General features: G+C 37.4%; 1 protein-coding gene across 1 annotated transcript in view; it reads right to left on the minus strand.

The window, feature by feature from the left end:
- Ccdc178 (coiled-coil domain containing 178) overlaps window positions 1–26,593 on the minus strand; it is a 323,923-nt gene that overhangs the window by 236,630 nt on the left and 60,700 nt on the right. Inside the window, exons 11-12 of the mRNA XM_036205197.1 lie at window positions 3,245–3,340; window positions 2,959–3,095 (exon numbers count right to left, since the gene is read on the minus strand). Of these exons, the coding sequence (XP_036061090.1) occupies window positions 2,959–3,095; window positions 3,245–3,340 (233 nt within the window). The remainder of the gene's footprint in view (window positions 1–2,958; window positions 3,096–3,244; window positions 3,341–26,593) is intronic.

Consider the following 26,593-nt stretch of genomic DNA (forward strand, 5'->3'; position numbering starts at 1 on the left):
TCTCAATAGAAGAATCCCAACTGGCCGAAAGGCATTTAAGGAATTGTTCAATATCCTTAGTCATCAGGGAAATGCAAATCAAAACAACTCTGAGATTCCATCATATGTCTGTTAGAATGGCTAAGATCAAAAATACTGATGACAGCTTATGCTGGAGAGGATATGGAACAAGGGTAACACTCCTCCACTGTTGGTGGGAGTGCAAACTTGTATAGCTATTCTTTGGAAACCAGTATGGAGGTTTCACAGAAAATTGGGAATCAATCTTCCTCAAGACCCGGCTATACCACTCTTGGGCATATACCCAAGGAATGCTCAATCATACAACAAGGACACATGCTCAACTATGTTCATAGCAGCATTATTTATAATAGCCAGAAACTGGAAACCACCTAGAAGCCCCTCAACTGAAGAATGGTTAAAAAATGTGGTACATATACACAATGGAGTATTACTCAGCTGTAAAGAAAAATGGCACCATGATATTTGCAGGCGAATGGATGGAACTGGAAAATATTATCCTGAGTGAGGTTACCCAGACTCAGAAAGATAAACATGGTATGTACTCACTCATAAGTGGATAATAGAGGTAAAGCAAAGGATAGTCAGACTACAACTCACAGCTCCAGGGAAGCTAGGCAACAAGGAGGACCCTAAGAGGGATGTACAGATCATCCTGAGAAGAGGAAACAGAGGAGATACCCATGAGTAAACTGGGGATGAGGAGGGCAATAGAGGGTAGGGGTAGGGGATGAGAACATGAGAGAACAGAATGGTCAAGCTGGGGGAGGGATGGAGTGGGAGAGCAATGAAAAGGATATCTTGATAGAGGGAGACATTATGGGGTAAAGGAAAAACCTGAAGCTAGGGAAATTCCCAGGAACCTATAAAAACAACCCAAAACTAGATTACTAGCAATAGTGGTGAGGGTGCCTGAACTGGTCTACCCTGGTAATCAGATTGGTGAATACCCTAACTGTCATCATTGAGCCTTCATCCAGTAACTGATGGAAACAGGTGCAGAGATCCATAGCCAAGCACCAGGCTGAGCTCTAGGAATCCAGTTGAAGAGAGGGAAGATAGATTCTATGAGCAGGGGGTGGGCTGTCAAGATCATCATGGGGAAATCTACAGAGACAACTGAATGAAGCTCAAAAGAATTCACGAACTTTAGACTGACAGCTGTGGCACCTTCATGGGACTGGACTAGACCCTCTGCATACGGGAGACAGTTGTGTAGCTGGGTCTGTTTGAGGGGCCCCTGGCAGTGTGATCAGGATCTATCCCTGGTGCATGAGCTGGCTTTCTGGGCCCCATTACCTATGGTAGGACACCTTGCCCACCTTTGATGCAGTGGGGAGGGACTTGGTCCTGCTTCAACCGAATGTACGAGACTTAGCTGTACCCCCATGGGAGAACTGACCCTATTGAAGGGGATGAGGGCATGGGTTGGAGGAAAGGTGGGGGGAGTAAGATGAAGGATGAGATGGGGAATCTGTGGTTGGTATGCAAATTGAATAAAAAATTTAAAAATAAAAATATTTGCACAATAAAAAAGGTTTATTATAAAAATTTTCATATAAAATAAGCATCACATACTAAAATTAACCAGAGCTGTGGTCTACAGATCTCTATACATTTAGAGTGGCCAATCTAAAGTTGTGGACCTTCAGGCTGGATTTTAACCATTTACAAAGTCTGTTTTTATATACTTATCCATGACCAAAACTGAAAACTCAATTACAGTATTTGGCATTTTATGATATATAAATTAATTTTTAACAATGGCTCAATGTTGTCATTTCTAATGGTAAAACACTCACTACATATTTTTAACAAACTTTCCATATCATCATCAAGTACTTTGATCAGCCCCTTTCCCTCCATTCTCCCTCCTTCCCTTCAGGACTTCATCATTGATAGCACAATATGTTTCAGGCATTATAGCAACTGATGAAGGTGTGATGGTCAAACACACAATGTCATGGCCTATGCATCTCCTCTATGGTTGAAGATGGAGAGAGAAATCATCCATCTATTCATATAACATAGCATTGCAAGCATGATAAAAAGACATGAGGGAGAGGCAGATGTGTGCCTATCTTAATACAATATAAGGTGGTTTGTATACATTCCTGTACTGTAATCATAAGGAAAAGTAATACTTGTACAGAAATAGAAGTGAAAATATTCTAAAAATACAATATCATAGAAATGTCAGGAATCCTTAGAAGGGAAATTTGAGTGAAGTCATGATTTGAGCCAAATAATAAAAGTAAACCAGGTATAGTATAATACAGCAAATAAAATGTGGTCTAGTTAAGAGGTCTTAAGAGAGTTGTTCCTTTCCTTTTCTAAAATTAATGACAATGGAGCAATTAACTGATGATACCTTTACTTAAAATGAGAAAGAGCACGTCTTTCTCAATATAGATAATGGCTAGAGAAGAGACATCATGACTGCATGTCACCTATTCTCAGAAGCCATTGAGCATGCATATTGGAGCTGATTATTGTTGGAACTGTGGACAATTTTTAAGGATGCTTAGAGTGTGAAGAAGTCTTTGCGGAAATATTGAATATGAGAGTTGAGATACAAAGTGGCATAAGGAAGACTCTGGTTCTTAAGCCAAGAAAACCAGGTTAGTAATTATAGAGAAGAACTGAGGATGGGCTGGAGGAGATAAGGGATTAACCATATGTATTTTAAGTTGCAAGTTATCCTTAGTCTCTAGATGATATGTCAAAGGGACTTTTGCTACCCGTGTCCTGGATGATTACAGATTAACATTTGGAATAGACTCAAGTTAAGTTAAACTAATATTAAACATGAATACTCTTATATTGCCCCAGGGAATCATGCCAGGAGAGTTTATTACATATCACCTGTTGAAGATACTATATAATAATAATAATAATAATAATAATAATAATAATAATAATAATAATCTGAATTACCTTTCCCCAGTTTCCTCTATTATGCTCTCGATTTCAGAACGGAGCCTTTTGTTTTCTTCGGCCAGTGCCATATAGCTTGTTGAAATATTTGTGAAGTCTTTTGAAACGTCAGAAAGCTCAATATCCCATGTTCTTTTCTTGATAGGTAGAATAAAAGAGCTATTTATAAATGTTTATTAATTGAAAAATTGTTTTAGTTGTTAATAAAATTAGTTTTAGTCACTCCAGTTAATAATTAAGTACAGTGTGTAGTGCTCTGTGGGGAAAGAGGGACTATTCCACTTACCGAGGAATAATAATGATTAAGTGCATCCATGTATTGCCTTTCCAATTTTCTTTGCCTCCAGGAATATTGGTCAAATGATTTCTTCAAATCATCTACCTAAAAATGCACAGAAGATAAATAAATTGAGATTTCCTTAATTTTTGTAAGTAAGAAAGAGATTGCATTTTACTTTATATAGTTTCCCTAATGAATATTGACTGACATAGTATAAAATAATGCCATATGTTTCTGCCATTTTGAAATCAAATATAGGATTCTGATAAAACATAGGAAATCAGGCATAAATCAAGTCTAATATTTCTAATATTCAGATGAATAATCATGACAAAGTAGTATGTGCTTCAGTTACATGAAAATTGAGAAAAAAACAGGAAATTTTGAATCATAATTCATTACATTGACAAGTAAAAGGAGAAAAAGAACATACATTTCCATGCTTTACAAAATAGCCATTTGTTTAATCCACTAATTTGTTCTCATGATTTCACATTTTTTCCCTATAAGTTTTGAACCTAGAAAAAAAAGAACTTAAAAATAAGTAATGGACAGACATTTCAATAAATTTTTTAATGCTGAATTCATAAACTTGTATATAGTTTATATAGCTGAAAAATGGCTCTAGCGGATGATCCAAGCTTAGTTTGCATCATTTGCATCCAGTGGCTCATAATCACCTGTAATTCTAGATCTAGGGTACCTATGCCCTCTTCTGCCCTCTAAGAAGGCAGTGTAAACAACCAATTAATGGCAGCTAGGACAATATATGTCCACTACAGCCCAGCAACCCTACAACAGCAGGCCCTTAGCTGAAGCACAGAACAAATACCTCACAATAGACTTGATGAATATGATAGAGCGGTGGTTCTCAACCTTCCTAATGCTTTGACCCTTTAATACAGTTCACCATGCTGTGGTGACCCCCAACCATAAAATTTTCTTTGTTTGTGGAAGCCTACAGTGACTCCAGTTTGTGGCTTGATTGTATCTTGACTCAAGGCCAGAGAGTTCAAGCTTGTCTTTGCTCCTTAAGGCTGGATAACAGGATGTATGGTCAAAGGCATGGTTACCAGATGTCTTGAGAATTAAGGAGTTGCTTATGCTTGCTTTTTCCTTGAACCATGGTGTCCTTGAGAGGGGGAGGTCTTTTGACCCCCTTGCTTTGGGTATAAAAAGGCTGTGAGAATTAAACTTGGGGCTATTGCGGTATTGATCAGAGCCCTCCCAATTCTGATTTTTTCTGTCTCTGCCTATTCTTCTGTCTCTGTTTTTTTTTTTTTTCTCAATTCTTACTCCCCTATTCAGGACTATTCTACAGGTCAGACAGGACCCAACATTTGTTGCTACTTCATAACTGTGGTTTTGCTACTGTTATGAATTGTAATGAAAATATCTGTGTTTATAATAGTCTTAGGCAACACCTGTGAAAGGTTGTCCACTCTCTCCATACCTACTCAACACAGCACTTGAAGTCTTAGCTGGAGCAAAGAAAATCAAAAGCATACAAATTAGAAGGAAAAGGTCACAGTATCTTTATTTGCAGATGATATGATAGTATACATAAATGAACCTAAAAATTATACTAGAAAACACCAATTGCTGATAAATGCTTTCAGTTAAGTAGCTGGATATAACATTAACTCATAAAAATCTGTAGCTTTACTATATACAAATAACAAATAGACTGAGAAAAAAAGTCAGAAAAAATTATCTTTCACAATAGCCTCAAATAATAGAAAATATTTCAGGGTTACTGTAACCAGGCAATTGAAAGACTTGTATGATAAAAAACTTAAAGACATTGAAGAAAGAAATTGAAGAAGATTCCAGAAGATAGGAAGATCCCTGTGATCATGTACCCATAGTATAAAAATAGTAATAATGGCTATCCCACCAAAAGCAGTATACAGATTTAATGCAATTTCCATCAAAATTCCTACATAATTCTTCACAGATCTTGGAAAAACAATATTCAGCCTTATATGGAAACATAAAATATCCAGGTGGCTAAAACCTGAATAATAAAAGAAAAAACTGCAAAAGGTATCACTACCCCAGACTTCAAGTTGTTCTACAGAGCTATAACAATAAAAACAGCATGACATTGACATCCTCTCATAAAGTCATGTTGATCAATGGAGTCAAAATCAAGACTCATAATTCCGAACACCTATCCATGACACATGAGTTTTGATAAAGGCAGGAATACATACTGGAAAAAGACAATATCTTCAACAAATGGTGTTAGTCAAACTGGATGGCTGCATGTAGAAGAATCCAAATCGATACATATCTATCGTCCTGCACAGAACTCATCTCCATTTCGATCAAAGACCTCAAGATAAAATAGTACACACTGATCCTGATAGAAAAGAGAGGGGAATGGCCTCAAACTCATCAGCACAGGAAAAGAATTTCTGACCAGAACACCAATAGTGTAGGCACAAAGATCAGTGATTAATAAATGGGAGCTCGTGGAACTGAAAACATTCTTTAAGACCAAGAATACCGTGGACAAAGTGACAGTCTACAGAATGGGAAAAAGTTTTTTTGTTGTTGTCATTTGTTTGTTTGTCTGTTTGTTTGTTTTAACCAACTACACATCAGACAGAGGGCTAATACATAAAATACGCAAAGAAATTTTAAAAATTTGATATCAAGAAAACAGATAACTCATTTAAAAAGTGGGGTACAGACCTAAACCAGGAATTACCAATAGTGCAGATTTGAATGGCTGAGAAACACTTAGAGAAATGTTCAACACTTTTCGTCATTATGAAAACTACTTTGAGATTTTATCAGACATCCACTTTTTTAAGGGTTCTTAGGATGAGGAGCAAAGGATAAGAAAATATCAGATAGAAAGAGATCTAGCTGATAAAAAGAAAGGCAGAAACACAAGATAGCTTTGGGAGGGCCTGGATCAATACCCAACAGCCTCATCCTTTACTGAAAAAGGCTTTCTATAACATGCTTTCAAACAGTCTTTTAAATACATATTCTTATGGCTATTGATTATGTTGTTGTGAGCCTTGCTAAGAGAAGGCCTTTCTTGCAGACTCATAACTGCCCAAAGTGTTGAGATATAACACTGTTAAGTCCTCAGTCTTAAATAAGATACCTATGAACCTCTCAAAGACTCAGAGAACAACATGTAACAGATTTTTGAAAGAATGTAAGAGCCAGAAGAAGAGGAGGGATATTATCAAATGTTGTCTTTTGGATGTCTAATGACTAGTGCATCTATGAACTAGCACCAGCCGTGGTGACCTAAGAGAGTCATATACAAGATAGAGCCCATCAATACTGAGTCATGAATTGAAGAAGGATTTATGTAGCCCACTGCTAACTGAGTATCCATTGGCAGGTAATGATTACAGGAGAATGTGGAGATACTTCATTCAGTAGTGTAGCCACTGGTAAGTTGACCTTACTCCTATAAATAACCCTTCAACCATTCTCATACAAACAACCCTAATTAAGGTCAGTGGATGATCCTAACAGGACATGAAGTAGAAAGAGAACTAGCTGATAAGAATAACATATTTAATGGGCCAGTCACAAATGTACAGGACCAAGCATATATGATATTATATTTGTTTATTTTTATTAAAATCAGTAAAGAAGTATTTCCTTTTGGTTTAAAGGAGGTTGGAGGGAAGATGCTATTTTCTGAGTACCCCTAATGTTACAAGGTATAACCTGACTCCAACAATGCATAGCTTCCTATAACCATTACCCTGCCATAACTTGTACATCATAATCTAAATGTAATGATGAGGTGAAGCAATCCAAGACATGTTAGGAACATGCCAAAGATAGAAACAAAAGACCTCCCCCATTGAAAGATCAAAGAACACCATACAGCCAAGTGTAGACCCTTTCAAACACCTTAGGGTAACCACACCCATGAACAAATCATCTTATGCAGCCCTGCTGGGTAAAGCAAGTTCAGATTCAATAAAAACAAGTGACAGCTCATGATGGTGAGATATGGAATAAGGGAAACACTTATTCTCCTGCAGCAGATGGGAACAAATACAGAAATTCACAGCTAGATATTATGCAGAGTGAGAGACCCTAATTAGAACACCCAGTCTTAGATAGAACTTTTCCATAAATGCCCCCCATGCTCAGGGCTAACAAAACCCTGGAGAAGAGGAGGCAGAAAGAGTGTAAAAGCCAGAGGGGATAGAGGACTTAAGGAAACGAGGTCATCTAAGCCAACAGGATGGAAGCACATATGAACTCTCATAGACTGAGGCAGCATGCACAAAGCTTGCAAGGGTCGCCATCAGATGGGGTCCCAGAGCCCAAAGGAGAAGTAGACTTAGGCCTGCTGCATGCCCAGACGTAGAATGGCTAACAGAAGACAAACTTATTGGCATCTTTGTCAGTTCCTTGACTCATGATATCCTGTCAGAGCTTTTCCTTTCTTTTAAAAAATTTATATTATTTATTAATTTATTTTATTTATACAGATTTTTCTTTTTTGTTACAATACAGGTGCTTTGCACGTATCTTATAGTTTCCAGTTAGTGACTTTTTGGGATTCCTGAGTGTGCACACTAGTGGGTATCTATTTCCTGTGTCTTCTCTTAGACTCTTTAACTTTGGTTTGTTTTTTCCAACTTCAATATGTCAGGTTTTTTAAATCCCATATTTTACTTTATTATTATCCCTTAGAAGTCTGTTTGTTTTCTAATGAGAGACAGGGGAGGAGAAACCATAGTCAGGATATAGTTTGTGAGAAAAAAATCTATTTTCATTAAATGGAAAAAAATAAAGGAAAAGAAAAACAAATTTAACTATAAAAACATATTACCTATTACATGGTTTATGAAAGGCTAGATCAACAAAATTGTAGAATGAATCTAAGTATTGATGTGATATTATTGACATTTAATAGATAATGTGTCTTCAAGTTCAGATGATTTGATTAAATAGAGACAGAACGTCTTATTTAAGAACAAATATCTGGATTAAATTACTTTTATTTATAATAGTGATAAACTGCTTTTAAAATGTATTAGCAAAGGGAAAATTCCTCCATTGCTGGTGGGAATGCAAACTTGTATGGACACTTTGGAAATCAATATGGTGCTTTCTCAGAAATTTGGGCATTGATTTACCTCAAATCCAGCTATACCACTCCTGGGGATATACCCAAAGGATGTTCCACACTACCGCAAGGACACTTGCTCATCTATGTTCGTAGCAGCTTTGTTCATAATAGCCAGAAACTGGAAACATCCTAGATGCCCCTCAACTGAAAAATGGATAAAGAAAATGTGGTACATTTACACAATGGAGCATTACTCAGTTGTTAAAAGTAATGGCATCACAAATTTTTCTGGCAAATGGATGGAACTAGTAAAGATCATCCTGAATACGGTAACCCAGACCTAGAAAGACAAACACAGTATGTATTAACTTATAAGTGGACATTAGCTTCAAAGTAAAGGATAACTATGCTACAATCTACAGACCCAGAGAAGCCAAGTAACAAGGAGAGTCGGGAGAGGGGGTGCATGAATCTCACTGTGAAGGGAAAATAGAATAGATATTGCCAGTGGATGGGGGTGTCCAGATGGGTGGTATGGATGAGAACAGGAGAGATTAGACAGGGAAGGAAAGAGGGAAAGAGTACCTGGAATGACAACTGGAATGGGGGCATCTCTGGGAATAGCTAGAAACCTAATGCAATCAAAACTCTCAGGAATCTGTGAGGATGACCCTAGCTAAGACTCCTAGTAATGGGAGATACAGAGCCTGAACTGGCCATCTTTTGTAACCAGACAAGATTTCCAGGGGAGGGATTGGGACATCAACCTTGTCCCAAAACCATTGACCCACAATTTGTCCTGCCTACAAGATGTGTGGGATAAGGGTGGCACAGGAATTGTGGCTGTGTCCAATCAATGTATGGTACAGCTTGAGATTCATACCATAAGAGAGAGCTCATCCCTGACATTGCCTGGAGGGTCAGGACACAGAGGTGGGAAAGCTCAGAGACTTAGGATAGAACCAAACATGACTGGCAAAAAAAGAAAGGAGAAAAAAGTCAATGAAATGATTCCTAATGATATTCTGCTATACTCATAGATTGTTGCCTAGCCCAACTGTTGTCAGAGAGGCTTGCTCCAAACAGATGCAGAGACATAGAGACAGACATTAGGCAGAGTCCAAGGAATCTTGTGGAAGAGGGAGAGGAAGGATTATAGAGGTCATAGAGGTCAAGGAAACCACAAGAAACCCATAGACTCTACTAACTTGGGATCATAGAGGCTCACAGAGATTGAACCAACAACTAGGGAACCTGCATGGGATTGACCTAGGTACTCTTCATATATCTGACAGTTATGTAACTTAGTCTTCTTCTGGGACTCTTTTTTTTAAAAATTATATTTGTGTTTTAATTTTACACATCAGCCATGGGTTCCCCTGTCCTCCCCCCTCCAGCCCTAGCCCCAGCCCCCGCCTTCTGCCCAGCTGCTCCCCTCCATTCCCACCTCCTCCAGGGTCAAGACTCCCCTGGGGATTCAGCTCAACCTGGTAGATTCAGTACAGGCAGGTCCAGTCCCCTCCTTCCAGGCTGAGCAAAGTGTTCCTGCATAAGCCCAAGGTTCCAAACATCCAGCTTATGCATTAAGGACAGGTCCGGGTCCCACTGCCTGGGTGCCTCCCAAACAGTTCAAGCTATTCAATTGTCCCACTTATCCAGAGGGCCTGATATAGTTGGGGGCTCCACAGTTTTTCGTTCATAATTCATGTGCTTCCATTCGTTTGGCTATTTGTCCCTGTGCCTTTTCCAATCTTGGTCTCAACAATTCACGCTCTTACAGTCCCTCCTCTTTCTCAACAATTGGAGTCCTGGAGCTCCACCTGGGGCCTGGCTGTGGATCTCTGCATCCACTTTCATCAGTTATTGGATGAGAGTTCCAGCAGGACAGTTAGGGTGTTTGGCCATCTGATCACCAGTCTAGGTCAGTCATGAATAGGCAGGATTAACATAGTAAAAATGGCAATCTTACCAAAAGCAATCTACAGATTCAATGCAATCCCCATCAAATTACCAAAACAATTCTTCACAGACCTAGAAAGAATAATACTCAACTTCATATGGAAAAACAAAAACCCAGGATAGCCAAAAGAATCCTGTACAATAAAACAACCTCTGGAGGCATGACAATCCCCAACCTCAAGCTCTACTATAGAGCTACAGTAATAAAAACAGCTTGGTACTGGCATAAAAACCGACATGTAGATCAATGGAATCGAATTGAAGACCCTAACATTAACCCTCACACCTATGAACATATAATTTTTGACAAAGAAGCCAAAAATGTATAATGGAAAAAAAGAAAGCATCTTCAACAAATGGTGCTGGCATAACTGGATGTCAACATGTAGAAGGCTGCAAATAGATCCATATCTGTCACCGTGCACAAAACTTAAGTCCAAGTGGATCAAAGACCTCAATATAAATCCAGTTTCTCTGAACCTGTTAGAAGAGAAAGTAGGAAGTAGTCTTGAACACATTGGCACAGGAGATCACTTCCTAAATATAACAAGAATACCACAGACACTGAGAGAAACAATCAATCAGTGGGACCTGTTGAAACTGAGTAGCTTCTGGGACTCTTAACAGTGGGGACAGGGGCTCTCTGACTCTGTTGCCTGCTTTTAGGACGCTTTCCTCCTACCAGATTGCTTCATCCAATTTTAGTGGTCTTAGTCTCACTACAACTTGATGGATACAACTGATATCCATGGGTGACCTGTCTTTTTCTGAAGAGAAATGGAGGAAGAGGAGGAATGGATTGAGGGATGAGAGGTAGGGGGGACTGGGAAAAGAGGAGGGAGGGTAAACCATAGTCAGGATATACAAAGAAAACAAATAAATAAATACAAAAAATAATGAAATGTACTAGCAGTAATATACAAGTTTTTAAAAAATACATAGTGTTTGAAAATAAAGTAAAAAAGAGAGAACCCACATAAACACAAACAATTATGTAAAGCCTATACCAAGTTCCATATTTTAAAAAAGATATGTAACAGGAACTCTTATGTTGATTTTCCCAAATGAAGATAAAACATAGTAATATAATAAAGTATTCTAAATTAATTTATATAATTGAAGGTTTTTTGTTTTTGTTTTTGAACATTACTTTTTTATTTTGTTTTTGTTTTTTTAACTTTTATCTTATATTTGTGTTTTAATTTTACACATCAGCCATGGGTTCCCCTGTCCTCCCCGCTCCCCCACCCACCCCCACCTTCCCCCCATCACCTCCCCTCCATTCCCATCTCCTCCAGGGTCAAGACTCCCCTGGGGATTCATTTAAATCTGGTGGATTCAGTACAGGCAGGTCCAGTCCCCTCCTTCCAGGCTGAGCAAAGTGTCCCTGTGTAAGCCCAAGGTTTCAAACAGCCAGCTCATGCACTAAGGACAGGTCCTGGTCCCACAGCCTGGGTGCCTCCCAAACAGTTCAAGCTATTCAATTGTCTCACTTATCCAGAGGGCCTGATCCAGCTGGGGGCTCCACAGCCTTTGGTTCATAATTCATGTGTTTCCATTTGTTTGGCTATTTATCCCTATGCTTTTCCAATCTTGGTCTCAACAATTCACTCTCTTACAGTCCCTCCTCTTTCTCGACAATTGGACTCCTGGAGCTCCACCTGGGACCTGGCCAAGGATCTCTGCATCCACTTCCATCAGTTACTTTTTATTGATTCTTTGGTAATATCACATCATGAACTCTCATTCCACTCATTTCCTAGTCCCTCCATATCTGCCCTTCAGCCTTGTAGTATTCTCCCCAAAAGAATATTTAAGAAGAAGTAAAAATAAAATAAAAATTAAAATATTGATAAAAACACAAAACAACAACAAAAACAGCAAAACGAAAACAAGTAAACAAAAATCCCACTTTGCTTTTCAAGTTGTCCTACCTCTACATCATTTCATTATTCATCTTAGTGGCATTGGGAGCTGCTGTGTGTCACACAGTAGACCCTTTTGTCCAAACAGCTTTGTGGAGGCCCACAAAGATTTCCTAGTGAGATCTGAGCTTGCTTTATCCAGCAGAGCTGCATTAGAATATTACTTGACCATGTGTATGATCACTAGGTAATTGGAAGGGTTTACACTTGGCTGAGCTAGGGGAGATTTCTTTTTGCTCCACCCCTTGGCATTCCTATAAATAGCCCTTTAGAAGAGACAGGAAGGGCCAGGAGATAATGGTCCAGGCCCTCCTGAGGCTATCCTGTGTTTCTGTTTCTCTCCCCTCTATCCAACTATCTAAATATTTCTCACTTCTCCCTGGGGAAAAAGTGAAAGGGAGCCTCCCACAAATATTGCCAGGAACAGGGACTTGGCAAAAGAAGTGTTGGGGGTGTCACAAGTATAAGGGGGCATGCCAAATAATGAATTAAAAATAAAGGCAATGACATTTTATTCTCAGGAGTGAAAGTAAGGCAGCTGAATGCTGAAGTTAAAAGTGAGGATGCAGCTAGTATCTCTCTCTTAATTTCTATCAATAAAGATTAAGGAAAAATGTAATATAGAATATAAGAATATAGTGTAAGAAGAAATTTAGAGTAAGAGTAGAATTAGGAATATAGGGTAAAAAGAAATTTAGTGTAAGATAGAATAAGATAAGCAACAAGACAGAAGATCTATGTCCTTGATTCTCCAGCTATAGGACTATAAACAAAAACTGGGAAGAACCAGAGTCATGAAAAAATACTATAAAAGAAAATGGACAGAAAAATATTCCCGTGGAAGCTTATGGCCTCTGGACAGCTTAGATCTAAGCCCTGAGCAGCAGCGAAAGAATTTTCCCTGAGGTAGATATAGATGAAATAAAACTCTTCATTCTGCTAGCATCACCACTGCATGAAAACATCGTACCATTAGAATTAATTTCCTCTTGGCCATGAAGCCAAAGTTTAGGAAATAGAAGTCTTGCTAAAAACTTAGTAATCTTTCTCTAGAAAACTCAAAGCTTTTCAGGTCTTTCCTTCTCAGATTTTTTTTCTTCCTTCAAGGGCAAAATTAAACTCACCTGGAAAATCCATCAGAATGAAAAAATTACCTGTAATAGCCTTAGGAAAAAACACAAAACCTCTTGGAATATGGGAAATCCTCTCTGCTAGTCCTATCTCTCCTTCAAGCCAGAATCCTCAGTGGCCAGAGCCTATGCCCAAGAAAGTGCAGAGAGAAAGCCTAGTAGGGACAGCTTCCCCAGGGTGGAGCTGCAGCAGAGGCAGTGAGGGACCCAGGCTCCTGCATGAAGGTGACAATAGAGGCTTTGAAATCCTCCCTGCAATGAGGGAGGCAGAGTCTAAGTTTCTAAATTGGAGACTCAAGCCCCTACCTCCAGAACAGAAAGTAGTCAGCAGAGAAATTAAGCTTCTGCTAAGGCGTCAGGGACTCTGCATCTTGTGGGAAGGGACAAGCAGGGATAAGCAGAGGTTTTATCCAGGGGAAAAAAACTTCCCAAAAAAGCTTTTATTTCAAGTACTTTCATTTTTTTCCCCACTGATCTGGTAAGGTGGGAAAGGTGGGAAACAAATGCCAATCTGTAAGCATGCACTGCTGGATATAGCCTGCTGCATGAAAAATGTCAGATTAAAGAAATACACCTGTCCATGCCAGCTCAGGGAGAACAGAAACCTCCCATGGTGAAAAAGCTCACTTGATCTTGATTTTCAATATGAACACAAAGCATTAAACAAAAACAGGAGTGTAGCAGACCTGAAAAACAGCTTGGAAAATGTAGTTTCCAACATGTGATGATATAGAGAAAGGCAGCTAGGGAAATGTAGTCTGTAACAGAGTAGCATAATACCCAGGGGAAATAATACTGATACTGCACTGCCCAAAAACTCTGCTTTTCAGGCTAAAAATGCCATTTTCCCCCAAGCGATGTTGGAAAGCTTACCTTAGCTCCTTATGACTAGAAACAGGTGAACAGCATGCCCGTCAGGAGGCAATTAAAATGCTAATACATGTTAACAAGCCTTTTTGAAATACTCATGGTAATCTTAAAAAGCAGCTTTAAGAAATTAAGAAGAGGGAATTTTATCCTCAGTCACCTAATAAAGCTTAGAGCTACTACTGATGGATTACACTCTGACTTCAAACTCTCAAGAAAAATTTCAGAATGATAACAAAGCTGACTATAAACTCTGAACTTTAGAAATGATTTGCCTACTTCTTGTCTTGTTGAAAGAAAATTTAATAGTTCTGTTAAGAAATCTCTTCTAGATATTTGCTAAAGTAGTCCTATAGAGTTTGCTTTTGAATCTAAGTTAGTTCTGTTGAGATATTCTTTCTAGATGTTTGCTAAGGTTTGTAAAATAGTCCTATAGAGTTTCCTTTTGAATATAAGTTTATAAAAAGTGTAAATATTAAATGTAAAAAGTATAAATGTTAAATATAAAATGTGTAAATATTTAATGTAAAAATGTGTAAATATTGAATATAAAAACTGTCAATGGTGAATGTAAGTTTGTAAAAAGTGTATAGTGATGTTCATACAAGAATTATGTTTTATTACTCTTTTGCTTTCAGATATATTTGAACACTTGTGATAGCTCAAAATATAATTTTATGGTCTTAATAGCCCCTGGAAAACTTAAGAAAAGGTATTATAATTAAGGGAGATTTTCTGTCTTCTTCCAAGAAGTTTCCACTCCCCCTTCCATTTCTGTTTAGAAAGAGGTAGGCCTCCCACAAAGGGATAGGCCTCCCACAATAGAGTTAGTTTGTACACAAATTATACAGCTGCAATAGGGACACATGTATATATGAGCTACTTAAACAGCTGCAAGTGTTTTTACAATTAGCAAGGGGTTTTGTTTACTTGAGTGGATACTTTGAAGTGTTTTGAAATGACTATTTTCTCCTGGGAATCAAAATAGTCTCTTGAAAATTTTATTGAACATCTGTTAGGAGAGAGGTTTGAAAAGGGCTTGGTGCAGCTAAGACCGATGTAGTCATCTTAGGCCCATTCCAATAAGGATATTCTGTATTTATTATTCTCTGCTCCTTTATTAAGAGGTGTGACAGCTATGGAGATCATTGTGGATGTTTGGAAGATCTTAGTAGGGACCTGTGTCAGAGCTTTCTTGATAACTTCCTGTATGTATGTATGTATGTATGTATGTATGTATGTATGTATGTATGTATATATGTATGTATGTATGTAAAATTAATCCAAAAGGATGACCTAAAACAGACACAGTCTATCTGAGGGGCCCAAAGGGCCCTTTTTTATATCAAGAAGGGGGAGTTGTGGAGGCCCACAAAGATTTCCTAGTGAGATCTGTGATTACTTTACCCAGAAGAGCTGCATTAGAGTACGTGCATTGTTACTAGGTGATTGGAAGAGTCTACACTTGGCTGAGCTAGGGAAGGTCTGTGCTCCACCCCTTGGCATTCCTATAAATAGCCCTTTAGAAGATACAGGAGGAGCCACTGGATAAGGATCCAGGCCCTCCCAAGGCTGTCCTGTGTTTCCATCTGTCTCTTTCCCCTCTGTCCTTCTATCTAGTATCTCTTATCCCTCTCTCCTCAAGAGTACCCTGGGGTAAAATGTGGGAACTGATCTCCTAGCTGGGCTCCCATACAGCTTTACTTGCAATGTTGATTATGTAATGATTTGTTGGTCAGGTTCAAGGCCTTTGGCTTCTGGTACACCATCAATACTAGACCCTCACTGAAACTCCTCTCAGATATGCTGCTGTTGACCCATGTCATGGAGATCCTATGGCTATGGTTCCATAGGACCAGTCCCTTCATTGCCCTAGCAGGTCACAGATGAGGTGGATGTTGGGATAGGTCAACTCAAAGCCCTGGATGTGTGCCTGGGTGGTAACTAAATTGGTTAGTCCTGGCCATTGGGACCATCCCAGGCAGCTCTCCCACATTCATAATGAATGGTGGGACCAGCTTTCAAAAGTACTGGGGCCATTATCCTATGAGAGGCAGATCAGCTCTCCTATGTCAGGGTCATCAGACCAGCTCTCCCAGGGCCAGTGAAGGGTGGGACAAGTTCAATATGGCCCTTGAACTTCAATATGAATAGTTCATATGGGCCCTTGTCAACACAGGCAATGGACATAAATACCTGGAACCAAGGTAATATCCATGCTCAAGCTGGTGCAGAGGGCCTTGCCTGGGTTCATGGCCCTACTGCAACCAAGGTCTGTGTTAATATCCATGGCTCCTGTTACCATTAATTGTTGCGTGGAGGCTGGGTGTGAGCCACCGCCTGAGGCCAAGTTGGTGTCCAAGGACTGTGCTATTGCCAACAAAATGTTGATCTGATAATTTACTTTTAAGCAGTGTTTATTTTTTCATTAATCTACTTAAAAAAAAACTTTTATGGGTATGTGTATGTGACTGCATGTGTTTATGTGCACCACATACATGCAGGAGTCTACAGAGGTCAGAACCCTATGAGACTGGATTCACAGGTGGTTATGAGATGATGTGGGTGTTGGGAAGTAACCTCAGGCCCTTTGCAAGAGCAGTAAGATCTCCTAGCTGCTGAGCCATTTCTTCAGCCCCTAAATTGAAGCCTAATGGAAGAAACAGTAATATGACATCAACCATGAGTTATCTAAACATAAAATTAGTGTCAGAAACACTACCAGATATCAGAATAGTAATAGCACTGTTTCAAAGTAGGGTTTCTAATTGCATTAAATAAACATGATATGGAAATCTAAATGCCTACTAGTTTTGAATTAACATTTCAAAAAGTTGTATCAGAATTCAATGAGAAAGAATTTAATTAACCTAGCTATAATAAAATGACATTTCTATCAAGTAAGTGTGAAGTGGTTTCTCTACCACATATCCAGCTCATAACAACTATAAATTTCAGATAGACAAATAATACAAGCACAAAATAGTTCAAATCATTCAAGTGACTGATAATAAGTTAATAGGATAGTCAAGAGCTAGAAGATAATGTCACCTTGTCATGTAAAACAAAAGCTCTGTTAATGTGTTTGATAAGGTATCTCTATAGTGTGTATCAAATCAGAAATGAAGGAAAAATGAGACCATGAAAATAATGTGAGAATAAGTCAAGTCTTAGAAATCTGTACAAAGGAAATGATAGAGGAGGGAGGGAGGAAAGGAGGGAGTGAGGGAGGGAGGGAGGGACGGAGGGAGAGAGAGAGAGAGAGAGAGAGAGAGAGAGAGAGAGAGAGAGAACTCTTCATTAAGAAATGTACAAAAAGGTATCAAAACACACAGTTCTTGAAATGCTCAAAGGCACTTATGGAAATAAAAAATAATAAAGAAAGAAATGGTCCTTTATAAGAACTTCTATGGAGTCTGTGGTATTTTGCCTACTCCTAGTCCATCTCTGTCTCTAAAAATGTCTGGGTGAGTAATGGCCACAAAGATTATGAAAACTTGAAGTTGGTATTCACCAGAAAGAACAGAATGTGGCTGGCTAGAATGAATCCAAAGCTTCATTTTAATTTTCTGACCTCTCTAGTAGGAGTTTGTTAAGTAAGACTCCATTTATGAAGATGGCTGTATGTGAGTTGAAGTCTTTTTACAAGCAACTGATCTAGCTTTGTAGCCACTTGATATCACCAGTATCAGTTGGACAAAGAGTAGACTAGTCAAGACAATTAAAAGTGAAGGCTGGATGAATAGTGTCCATAGTAGCCTTGCAATTGCCAACACATTCTTGGGAGTGTAAAGCATTGTAAATACCTATGGATGAGTAAAGGCCCCAAACTGGTCAAATGTCCTGAAAGTCCACAAAGGATGTAAGTACTACCAGCTGAGCAACATTAAGGCATTATGAAATCAGGAAATAAACAAAAGGCAGACTTGAGAGATACCTGAGTGAGTTCTGAAGGTATACATGAACAAGAACACAGAGCTGAAATGAGACTGACCTTTCACAATGTCCCATCATTACCAAGTCCCTAGGCTGAAAGAAGATTGCACTGCTTACATATGACACAGAAAACAGGTATTACAAAGACCTCTGGATAAACCAATGATGACCTCAGTAGACAGAAACAGGAAGAAGCCCCAAAAGAATGAGATTCTGATGTCAAGTACTACAATGTTGCATGATTTTAAAGTTTACAGTGGCAAAACAGTAAGATAGATTATGAGATACATGAAGAAATAAGAAATACAAACTACACCAGAAAAAATAGGGCTCAATCGAAACCTTATCCCAGAGAAATTAGAGATGTTATTTTAAGTATGTTCAAGGAGTTAAAAGAATATATTCCTTAAGGAAGTGAATTAAAACATTATAATGTTTTACCATAAAGGGAATATGAGTAAATTGACAGAAATTCTATAAAAAGACTTAAATAGATAATCTATGATTGAAACATAAAATCACTTAAATTTAAAAAATAAACCTTGCTCTCCAGGCTTAACAGCATTTATGACCAGGTAGAAGAAATATTGTCCAAATTTGAAAATGAGTTCCCTGAGCTTATCCTGTATGGGGCACAGAAAAACAAAAATAATGAAAATGAAGAAATCTTCATAATTATGACATACTATAAACTATACCAACATACACAACAACAGTCATAGAGAGAATTAGGGAAGTAGAGAAGAAACAGTGACTGAAAGCTTTGCAAATGTAGAATAAAAGAAAACATTTATCTACATATGAAAGAGTCCCAGGGAAACCTAAGCACATGAAACCTAAAACTATATGTGTGGCACATTACCATCAAACTATCAAAAGACCAAGGCAATGAGAGGAATCTTTGAAGTAGCACAAGAGAAGCTGAGCCTTACAAAAGTCAACAGCTGGTTTTTCATTCCAACTGGTGTATACCAGATGCCTTAAGCCAATGTATTCAAAGAAAGTAAATAAACACCAGTGATCTTGCATCCAGCAAAAACTATTACTTCAAAAGGAAGGTTGTATTAGCACATCCCCAAATAATAAAAAGACTTGTAAGTAATTGGTTAGAGACCTTTCCTAAAATAAATTCTAAAGAAAGTTCTTTAGGTCAATGTGACAGACGTTATAGTCAGTCATGTTCTATAGACATTACAGAACCAACCAATGAACTGAGTTATTTCCAAACTGTTTTGTTGGCTTTGCAGCCCTGAATCTCACAACCTTTCTATCTTTGGTAGTGGTTTCATAAATGTCCTGCTGGCTTGTGGTGATATTTTATTTGTGTTGAAATGTGATTTTATTTGTATATTAATAAAGTCGCTTTGGGGTCAGAGCAAGCTATAGCAGAAACTGGGTGGTGGTGGTGCATGCCTTTAACCCCAGTACTTGGAAGGAAGAGCTAGGCGGATCTCTGTGTGTTCAAGGATACAGCCAGCATGGTGACACACGCCTTTAATCTCAGTACCAACCATAGAAAACCTGGAGGTATGCACAGACAGGTAGTGACCAGGAGGTCATGTGTTTGGGTTTACAACCAATGAGAAGGCAGAACAGAAAGTCTATATAAATAAAAAAGACAGGACACAGGAAGTAGCTCTCTCTAGTGGAGAGGAAAGACAGAAGCAGCAGCGAAGGGTAAGGTTTTCAGCTATCAGCTGTTGCTCTGACCTCTTGGCTTTTAACTCTGCAATTGGCTCTGTGTTTCTTATTTAACAAGATGGTGAAATCTACACTGGCTGCCTCAATAGACCTTGGATATAAATGCCAACATTCTCATTCTACATTACCCTGCACAGAGGTATTCTCTAGACTGGAATGTTCTCTTAAGTTTGAACTTTTGATTGATTAGTAAAGTATTACTTTGCATTCATCAAAGCTTGACTTTGGTTTGTTTGTCCTTGGTGTTATGACCAATTGTAGTACATATGATAAGATATATTTGTTTTCTCTTTATTTTATAAAACTTAAAATACATAAATCTGAAAGATATGCCTATTAATTTTTTTAAAAAAATTGTACCTTCAACATCAGTACAGGGATAATCTGATAACCTCCATTAGAACTACATACATATCTGAAGAAATATGATGAATTCTTGGTAATTCTTGTTTAAAACTTTGTCTGAAGACATGTGAGTAACTACTATGTTCCTCAGCATTGCTCCTATTTAACACTCTTTGTTCAACCTTTTATCTGTGATTGAGTCCGCAGATGTGTAAAGAACAGGGAAGGTCAGCATAATTCTTAGTGTGACTTCATGCTTCAGATGTGGATTTAAAACACAAATTATATATACTTCATGTATCAGACAACTGCCCATCTCTAAAAGTAGCTCTTCACTGTTCTAGCCATTCAAACAAATAAGGTTAAAGGTGACCTATACTGCCATGCTTCTGCTAAATGTTTGTGGAATGAGCACTAAATGAAGTTATGAAATATTCATAAGCTTACTAAGCATTGCAAGAGTGGTTCTTGCTTTCTACAACTTTATCATTGACTCAGCCCTATCCTAACCCATAAAGCCTATGGAATCACCTGCACTGTAAGCTAACTTCTGTTCTAATACAAATAATAGCACACAAAGAAGATTAAGGATGCCAATCATGGAAACATCTAAAACTATGTGCTAGGTCATGAATTCAATCATGGCAATTAAAAAATGAAGAAATGCCATATAAAATGGAAAATGTTTTTATTCTACTGTGAAGCAAGAAAATGAAAAATAATGTGACACTTCTTATCCAGTGATTGGGTTGGTAAAATAAAATATTCCCTCAGTGCTCCAGAAAAATCACAGAAGCCGTACTTTTATAACCTCTCCCAAATGTGGATGCAGATGCTGACTTATGTATTCTTACTAAACTGCTTTGAAAAGAAGCAATAGCTACTTTTAAAAAAATGTCCTTAGCTCCAACCCTTCAATCTAACTTTTGAGAATCTATACCACAAAAAGAAATGGTATCTGAAAGGATCTATAAACTTCCTTATTTCTCTATTGTTTGTAATGGCTATAAACTATATTTGACATGAGTTTACTTATGATGTCAATAATTAAAATTTTCCTTCAGACAAATAGTGTAGAAGATTTTAGGGAGTCTCCATTTTGCCTTCCTTCACATGTACACTTCTACTCATTAAAGCATGAAAGAGAAAAAGGCAGGGTAAGGGTGGGAATGGGTCAGGAAATGATACTATTTCCCTTTCCAGCTAATGATGTGGATTGGCATAAACACTCAGAGGTAAGTAAGGCTGTGCTATTATAGCAAGCAGAATAGAAGCAGTGAGCACCTTTCTGAGTTTGGGTTCTTTGAGGCTTAATTTTTTTGTTTGCTTATTTTCTATCATTTTGGCTGTGTTTCAGACAGAGTATATACATACATATGGAAAATAGTGACAAATAAGTGTAAATAACTTGGAGGTCCCACCTGGTGTGGGAACTCTTGAGTCTCCTGCAATCACCTCTGAGTGCTGGGATCCTAGGTGCTCATCACTATTCCCAGCTATGTTAGTTCAGAGTATTCTGTTGTCTTCCTACTGGAAGACATAAGTATTTTGTGGATGGGTTTCTATGTCCACTGCCAGTTGTCTGTTGTCATGCTGCAGCAACAGTGGCACTGCAAATGGGCGCAGAGAAAGCATTCTTGATTTTCCTGGTCCAGACACATTCTCAGCAACTGCAACCTCTACAATGACCCATTTGAAAAAGTATCCCAGGAAGTATAGACAAAGAGTTTGTGAACTTCTTGAGAATTTTAAACCCCTTTGGTCTAAACAGAAGAATTTCTGTTCTCCACGCAGTATGTTTTCTGTTGAAGAGTATGTATTAGACTTATATGTACTGTCCTTTTTGTATAGCCACAGTGCCTTTTCAAGTAAAAGAGCAAATTTACCAGATGTCTGAAAAGGACATACCTGGTCTCTCTCTCTCTCTCTCTCTCTCTCTCTCTCTCTCTCTCTCTCTCTCTGTGTGTGTATGTGTGTGTGTCTATGTGTGTATGTGTGAGAGAGAGAGGGAGGGTGTGTAAATTGTTTTTGCTATTTGATTATGTATATATGTGACTATATTTCTTATATATTTATAGAAACATAGAATATTAATATATATTCAGAAAATAGTGACAAATAGGTGTAAATAACATAGAGGTCCCACCTGGAAGTGAAATCTGGCTCTCTGTTAATAGCTTCTGAAATGACAATTTCTAAATGAAGCATGTTTAAAATGCTCAACCCCACTAGTCATCAGTAAAATGCAAATTTAAGACCATAATGGGATAACTCCTTCAAAACAACCATAATTAAAAATAAATAAAAACATGACAGATGGTGTTGATTGGAAGCTGGGAATCTTATAAATGATGACAGGAGTAAAAACATATGCAAATATTTAGGAAAATTCTGACATTGTCTATTAAAGTTAAACCTACACATTTTTGGCCTAACAACATGCAAGAGGCATGAGCATAGTTTCCAGGCATATTTTAAATGCTGGGGCCAGAGAAGCTGTCAGGATTACATCATCATAAACTGAAGTGATGCAAACCATGGAGAGACTGAGTTGCTGAATGTTCAACTACAGTGACCTGAGTGTGGGCTGGAGAGGCAGCTCAATGGGTAAAGGCACTTGCTTCCAGCCATGATGATCTGATGGTCTGAGCCTGAGCTCTGGGACCCAAGTGATAGAAGGAGATACGTAAGTCTCTTTTATGAAAAAAATCTAAATTAAGGTATAATTACATCACTTCCTCCTTCCCTTCCCCCCCTTCAGTCCTGTCCATGCCCATCCTCACTGCCTCTCCCTCTTCGCACTCTTGGAAGTTGTCCTCTGAGTTCCACACGCATGGTATGGCACATATATCTCAGCCCTAGTAAATAAGTAAAACGTAATTTTAAAACATTAAAAATAAGTTCGAGATTTCCACTAGTCACAAATATAGAGATTACGAGTTGGTAGTTAGATACATAAATCTTATTACAGAAGACAACTTGGGGCTCCTCAGGCTTGGAATGTGGGAGGTAGAAAGAAATCAGTAGAAAGAAAAGAAAACAATCCTCCACAAAAATAGGAAAAAGTAAACATACCTCTAGTTCTGAAACTCAAGAAAGAAACGTTCCAATAGAAAGCTTTAGTCTGTTTGGCTAGAGACTCTGTGTAAGTTGGTTAAGACAGTGGCAAGTAAACAGAGGCTGTCCTCAGCAACACAGAGATCATTGTTGACCTAAGTCAGACAGCAGTTGAGTGAACATCCCAGAAAAGTATAGTGGAATGCATTTAACAACAGGATGAGTAGTATCAAGGCCAGATGAGGCTTATTCAAACAATTGCAGTTTCTCATTAGGAAATCCATGGATATAATTTGCTGTATTTGTAGATAACAAGAGAAGACATTGTATGAGCATGGCTCTAGACCCTGGAATGAGCCTAGATCCTTGACAAAATGCAAAAGCCAATGTAATTCAAAGCTGCTCAATAAGTTTGTTGGTTTGGCCCAAAAAACACGATGAAGTATTAAACTTAAAACTATCTGCCTACTTTAGGGAAAAACCAAAGCTTAGCAAAACCAAATCATTTGCAGTAAGAAAAGGGCAGAACTTGAACTCCAGTTGTTACTACTGTGACTCAACATTTCACCAGAGGTACTGACCAACATTATCAAGTAACAAAACAACTGCAATGTGAGAACTGATGACAGACTGGTAATACTTTACATCCTGGAGCTCTAAGATAAACAATGCTAAAAATAATAGAATCATTACCTTAGTACAGTATGCACTAGAATTCCTGATTATTTTCCTAAGCATAACCAGCAAATAAAAAAAAAGAGAAATCTCATATTACTCTTGCAACAAAAATAAATTTCTTGAAAAAATACACATTCTGCATGAAGAAACTTCTTATTAAAAAAAAAAAAAAAGTCCGTCGGGCGGTGGTGGCGCATACCTTTAATCGCAGCACTTGGGAGGCAGAGGCAGGCAGATCTTTATGAGTTTGAAGCCAGCCTGGTCTCCAAAGAGTGTTCCAGTAAAGGCACAAAGTTACACAGAGAAACCTTGTCTTGAAAAAAACAAACAGTCCTAATTGACACAGGAGGTGCCTTGAACCACAGGCTCAACATCAACAGTTATGGGTCAAAATATTTGAAAAATAGTGTCTGCACTGAAAATCTTGTGACCATGATCCCTTATATAGCATTATTCATGTGAAATGTACATCTCATTAGGTCTTAGAAATCATCAAGGGGCTAGTCAATGTGTGGAAAGATATGCATAGGTTGTGTATGAACTCTGCACCATTCATATAAACAATATGAGTGTGCAGAGATTTTGACATCAACAGTGGCCACTGAAGGGCAGTTACGACTTCAGAGTTTCATAAGTTGAAGCAGTAGTTTCTTCACTAAAATTTTTTATCCTAAGAAACAAATAAATTAAATTACAAACTAGAGCGAATGAAAGAATTCTGTTGATTTAAACAAGACTCAGTTTGTAGTTTGATTGTGTTGACCATGATGTTCAAAACGTATTTTAGTTTCAAAGAAATCCTGCTATACATTTAGGAAAAGAAGATAAGGCAAACACAGGCCCTAAATTATGACTCAGCTGCCAAATAACATCCGATAGATGATGGAATAGCTCTCTAGTAATTTCACAAGATTAGTTGTATGAAAGAAAATAATTTCTGAATAGAAATGCTACCTAAGAAGCAGAATGTAAAAGGACCAAGCCAGAGTTTGCAGAATTTTTAAAAATGTAAAATTGTGTGAACAAATCATATAAGCTAGAGAATGACTACTGTGATTCTTCACGATTCTTCTGGCACCACACAATCATGCAACTTTTATTATTTTTGCAGAACATTATTATTTTATTGAAGTGAGTAATTTAGTTTAAACATATTTGAGATATTTATCATAGCTTTGCTTATAATGCTTAAAATTAAAACATGGATATCAAGCCTCTAAAAAGTTTCAAGTCACAAATATTATGTGTTAAAATGTAAAATTTTAGAGAATTAAGTTTTAATTTCATATAAAGAAAAGCATATCACCAATCCTCGCATGTTATATATTTTTAAAATATATTCCATGATCTGTGTACCTTTGTAAACAGAATGTTAGAAGAGACTACATCTTGACAAGGAGATAATATAAGACATAAAAATTTTCTATGCATTTTAGTGTATTCCAGACTTTGAAGAATGAATGCTATTTGTGACATTTAAGATGTGCATTGAAATAATTTTAGATCACAGCTTCCATAATGAATCTCATTTCATGAGTGTTGCCATGAAGAAAACAATATATGCTAATAGTAAGTGCAGCACACTACGTTGGGTAGGCCTGACTGGAATGATTTTAAATAGGATTGCACAGAGACACATGAATATGATGAATACAGAAAAAATTTTAAATAATTTGATGCAAAGTATAACAAAAATAGAACTAGAGCTCTCAGAGCAAGAAAATCATGCCTGTATGTGTTTATATACATAAATATACAAACAGATATATGTACAACATATAGACAATAAGAATGAACAATCATAATTAAAACAGGAAATTATAAAATAAAAACAAGGTAAAGGAGATAAAAACTACAAAACATAGCTTATCAAGTGGTCAGAAAAATTATAAAATCATTAAACTGAAAGCCATATTTTAAACTCTAAATAATATCAAAAATATGTATAATAAGAAATAGAAAAATTCATAGTAGAGACTTCCAAATAATACTGTAGGAAGCAAATGCATCTGAAATTTTAATCCTTTAGATGATTTCCTACCTAATTTGTTAAAATATTCAAAATGTTTTAGCCATGTGCTACAAAACTGATATCTATAAAAAATACCATTCAAACAATGAAAGAGAACCCAGAAAAAGCAGTTGTATTTCTGCCAGAAGGTTTTTATCAGATTGTCAAGCAAAAGTTATTTAAATGTTTATCACTTCTCTAGGTAATCACACACAAAAAAACCAAAAAACAAAAAACAAAAAAAGCCAGAAGGCATCCAAGTTCACTTTATAAAGTTAGCATACCCCCAATAAGAAAGTCTATCAAATACGACACAAACTAAGAACAGTGAAGTACAGACTCACTTATGAATATGGATGTAAAATCTTAAGTGAAATACTTGCAAATCAAACACAGCAGTAAATTAGAAGAACAATAAACCATAACCGGGCAGAGTTCATCCAATGAATTTAAAGCAGTTTAATATTAATACAATACAAATTTTCAATTGGTCAAGTGGGAAACTCTGTAATACAACCTTCTCAGATGCTTATAAAACGTTTTCTATGTCAACATTAATTGTTAATAAATAATTTTGATAATCTTAGTCTACATTTAAAAAAAACTTAAGTGTGATACTGAGAATATATTTGGAGTTAACATTTGGTTAACATCAAGTACAGATAATGAAAGACAATT

This window comes from Onychomys torridus, chromosome 13 (assembly GCF_903995425.1).
Source record: "Onychomys torridus chromosome 13, mOncTor1.1, whole genome shotgun sequence".
In the NCBI taxonomy this organism is placed as follows: Eukaryota; Metazoa; Chordata; class Mammalia; order Rodentia; family Cricetidae; genus Onychomys; species Onychomys torridus.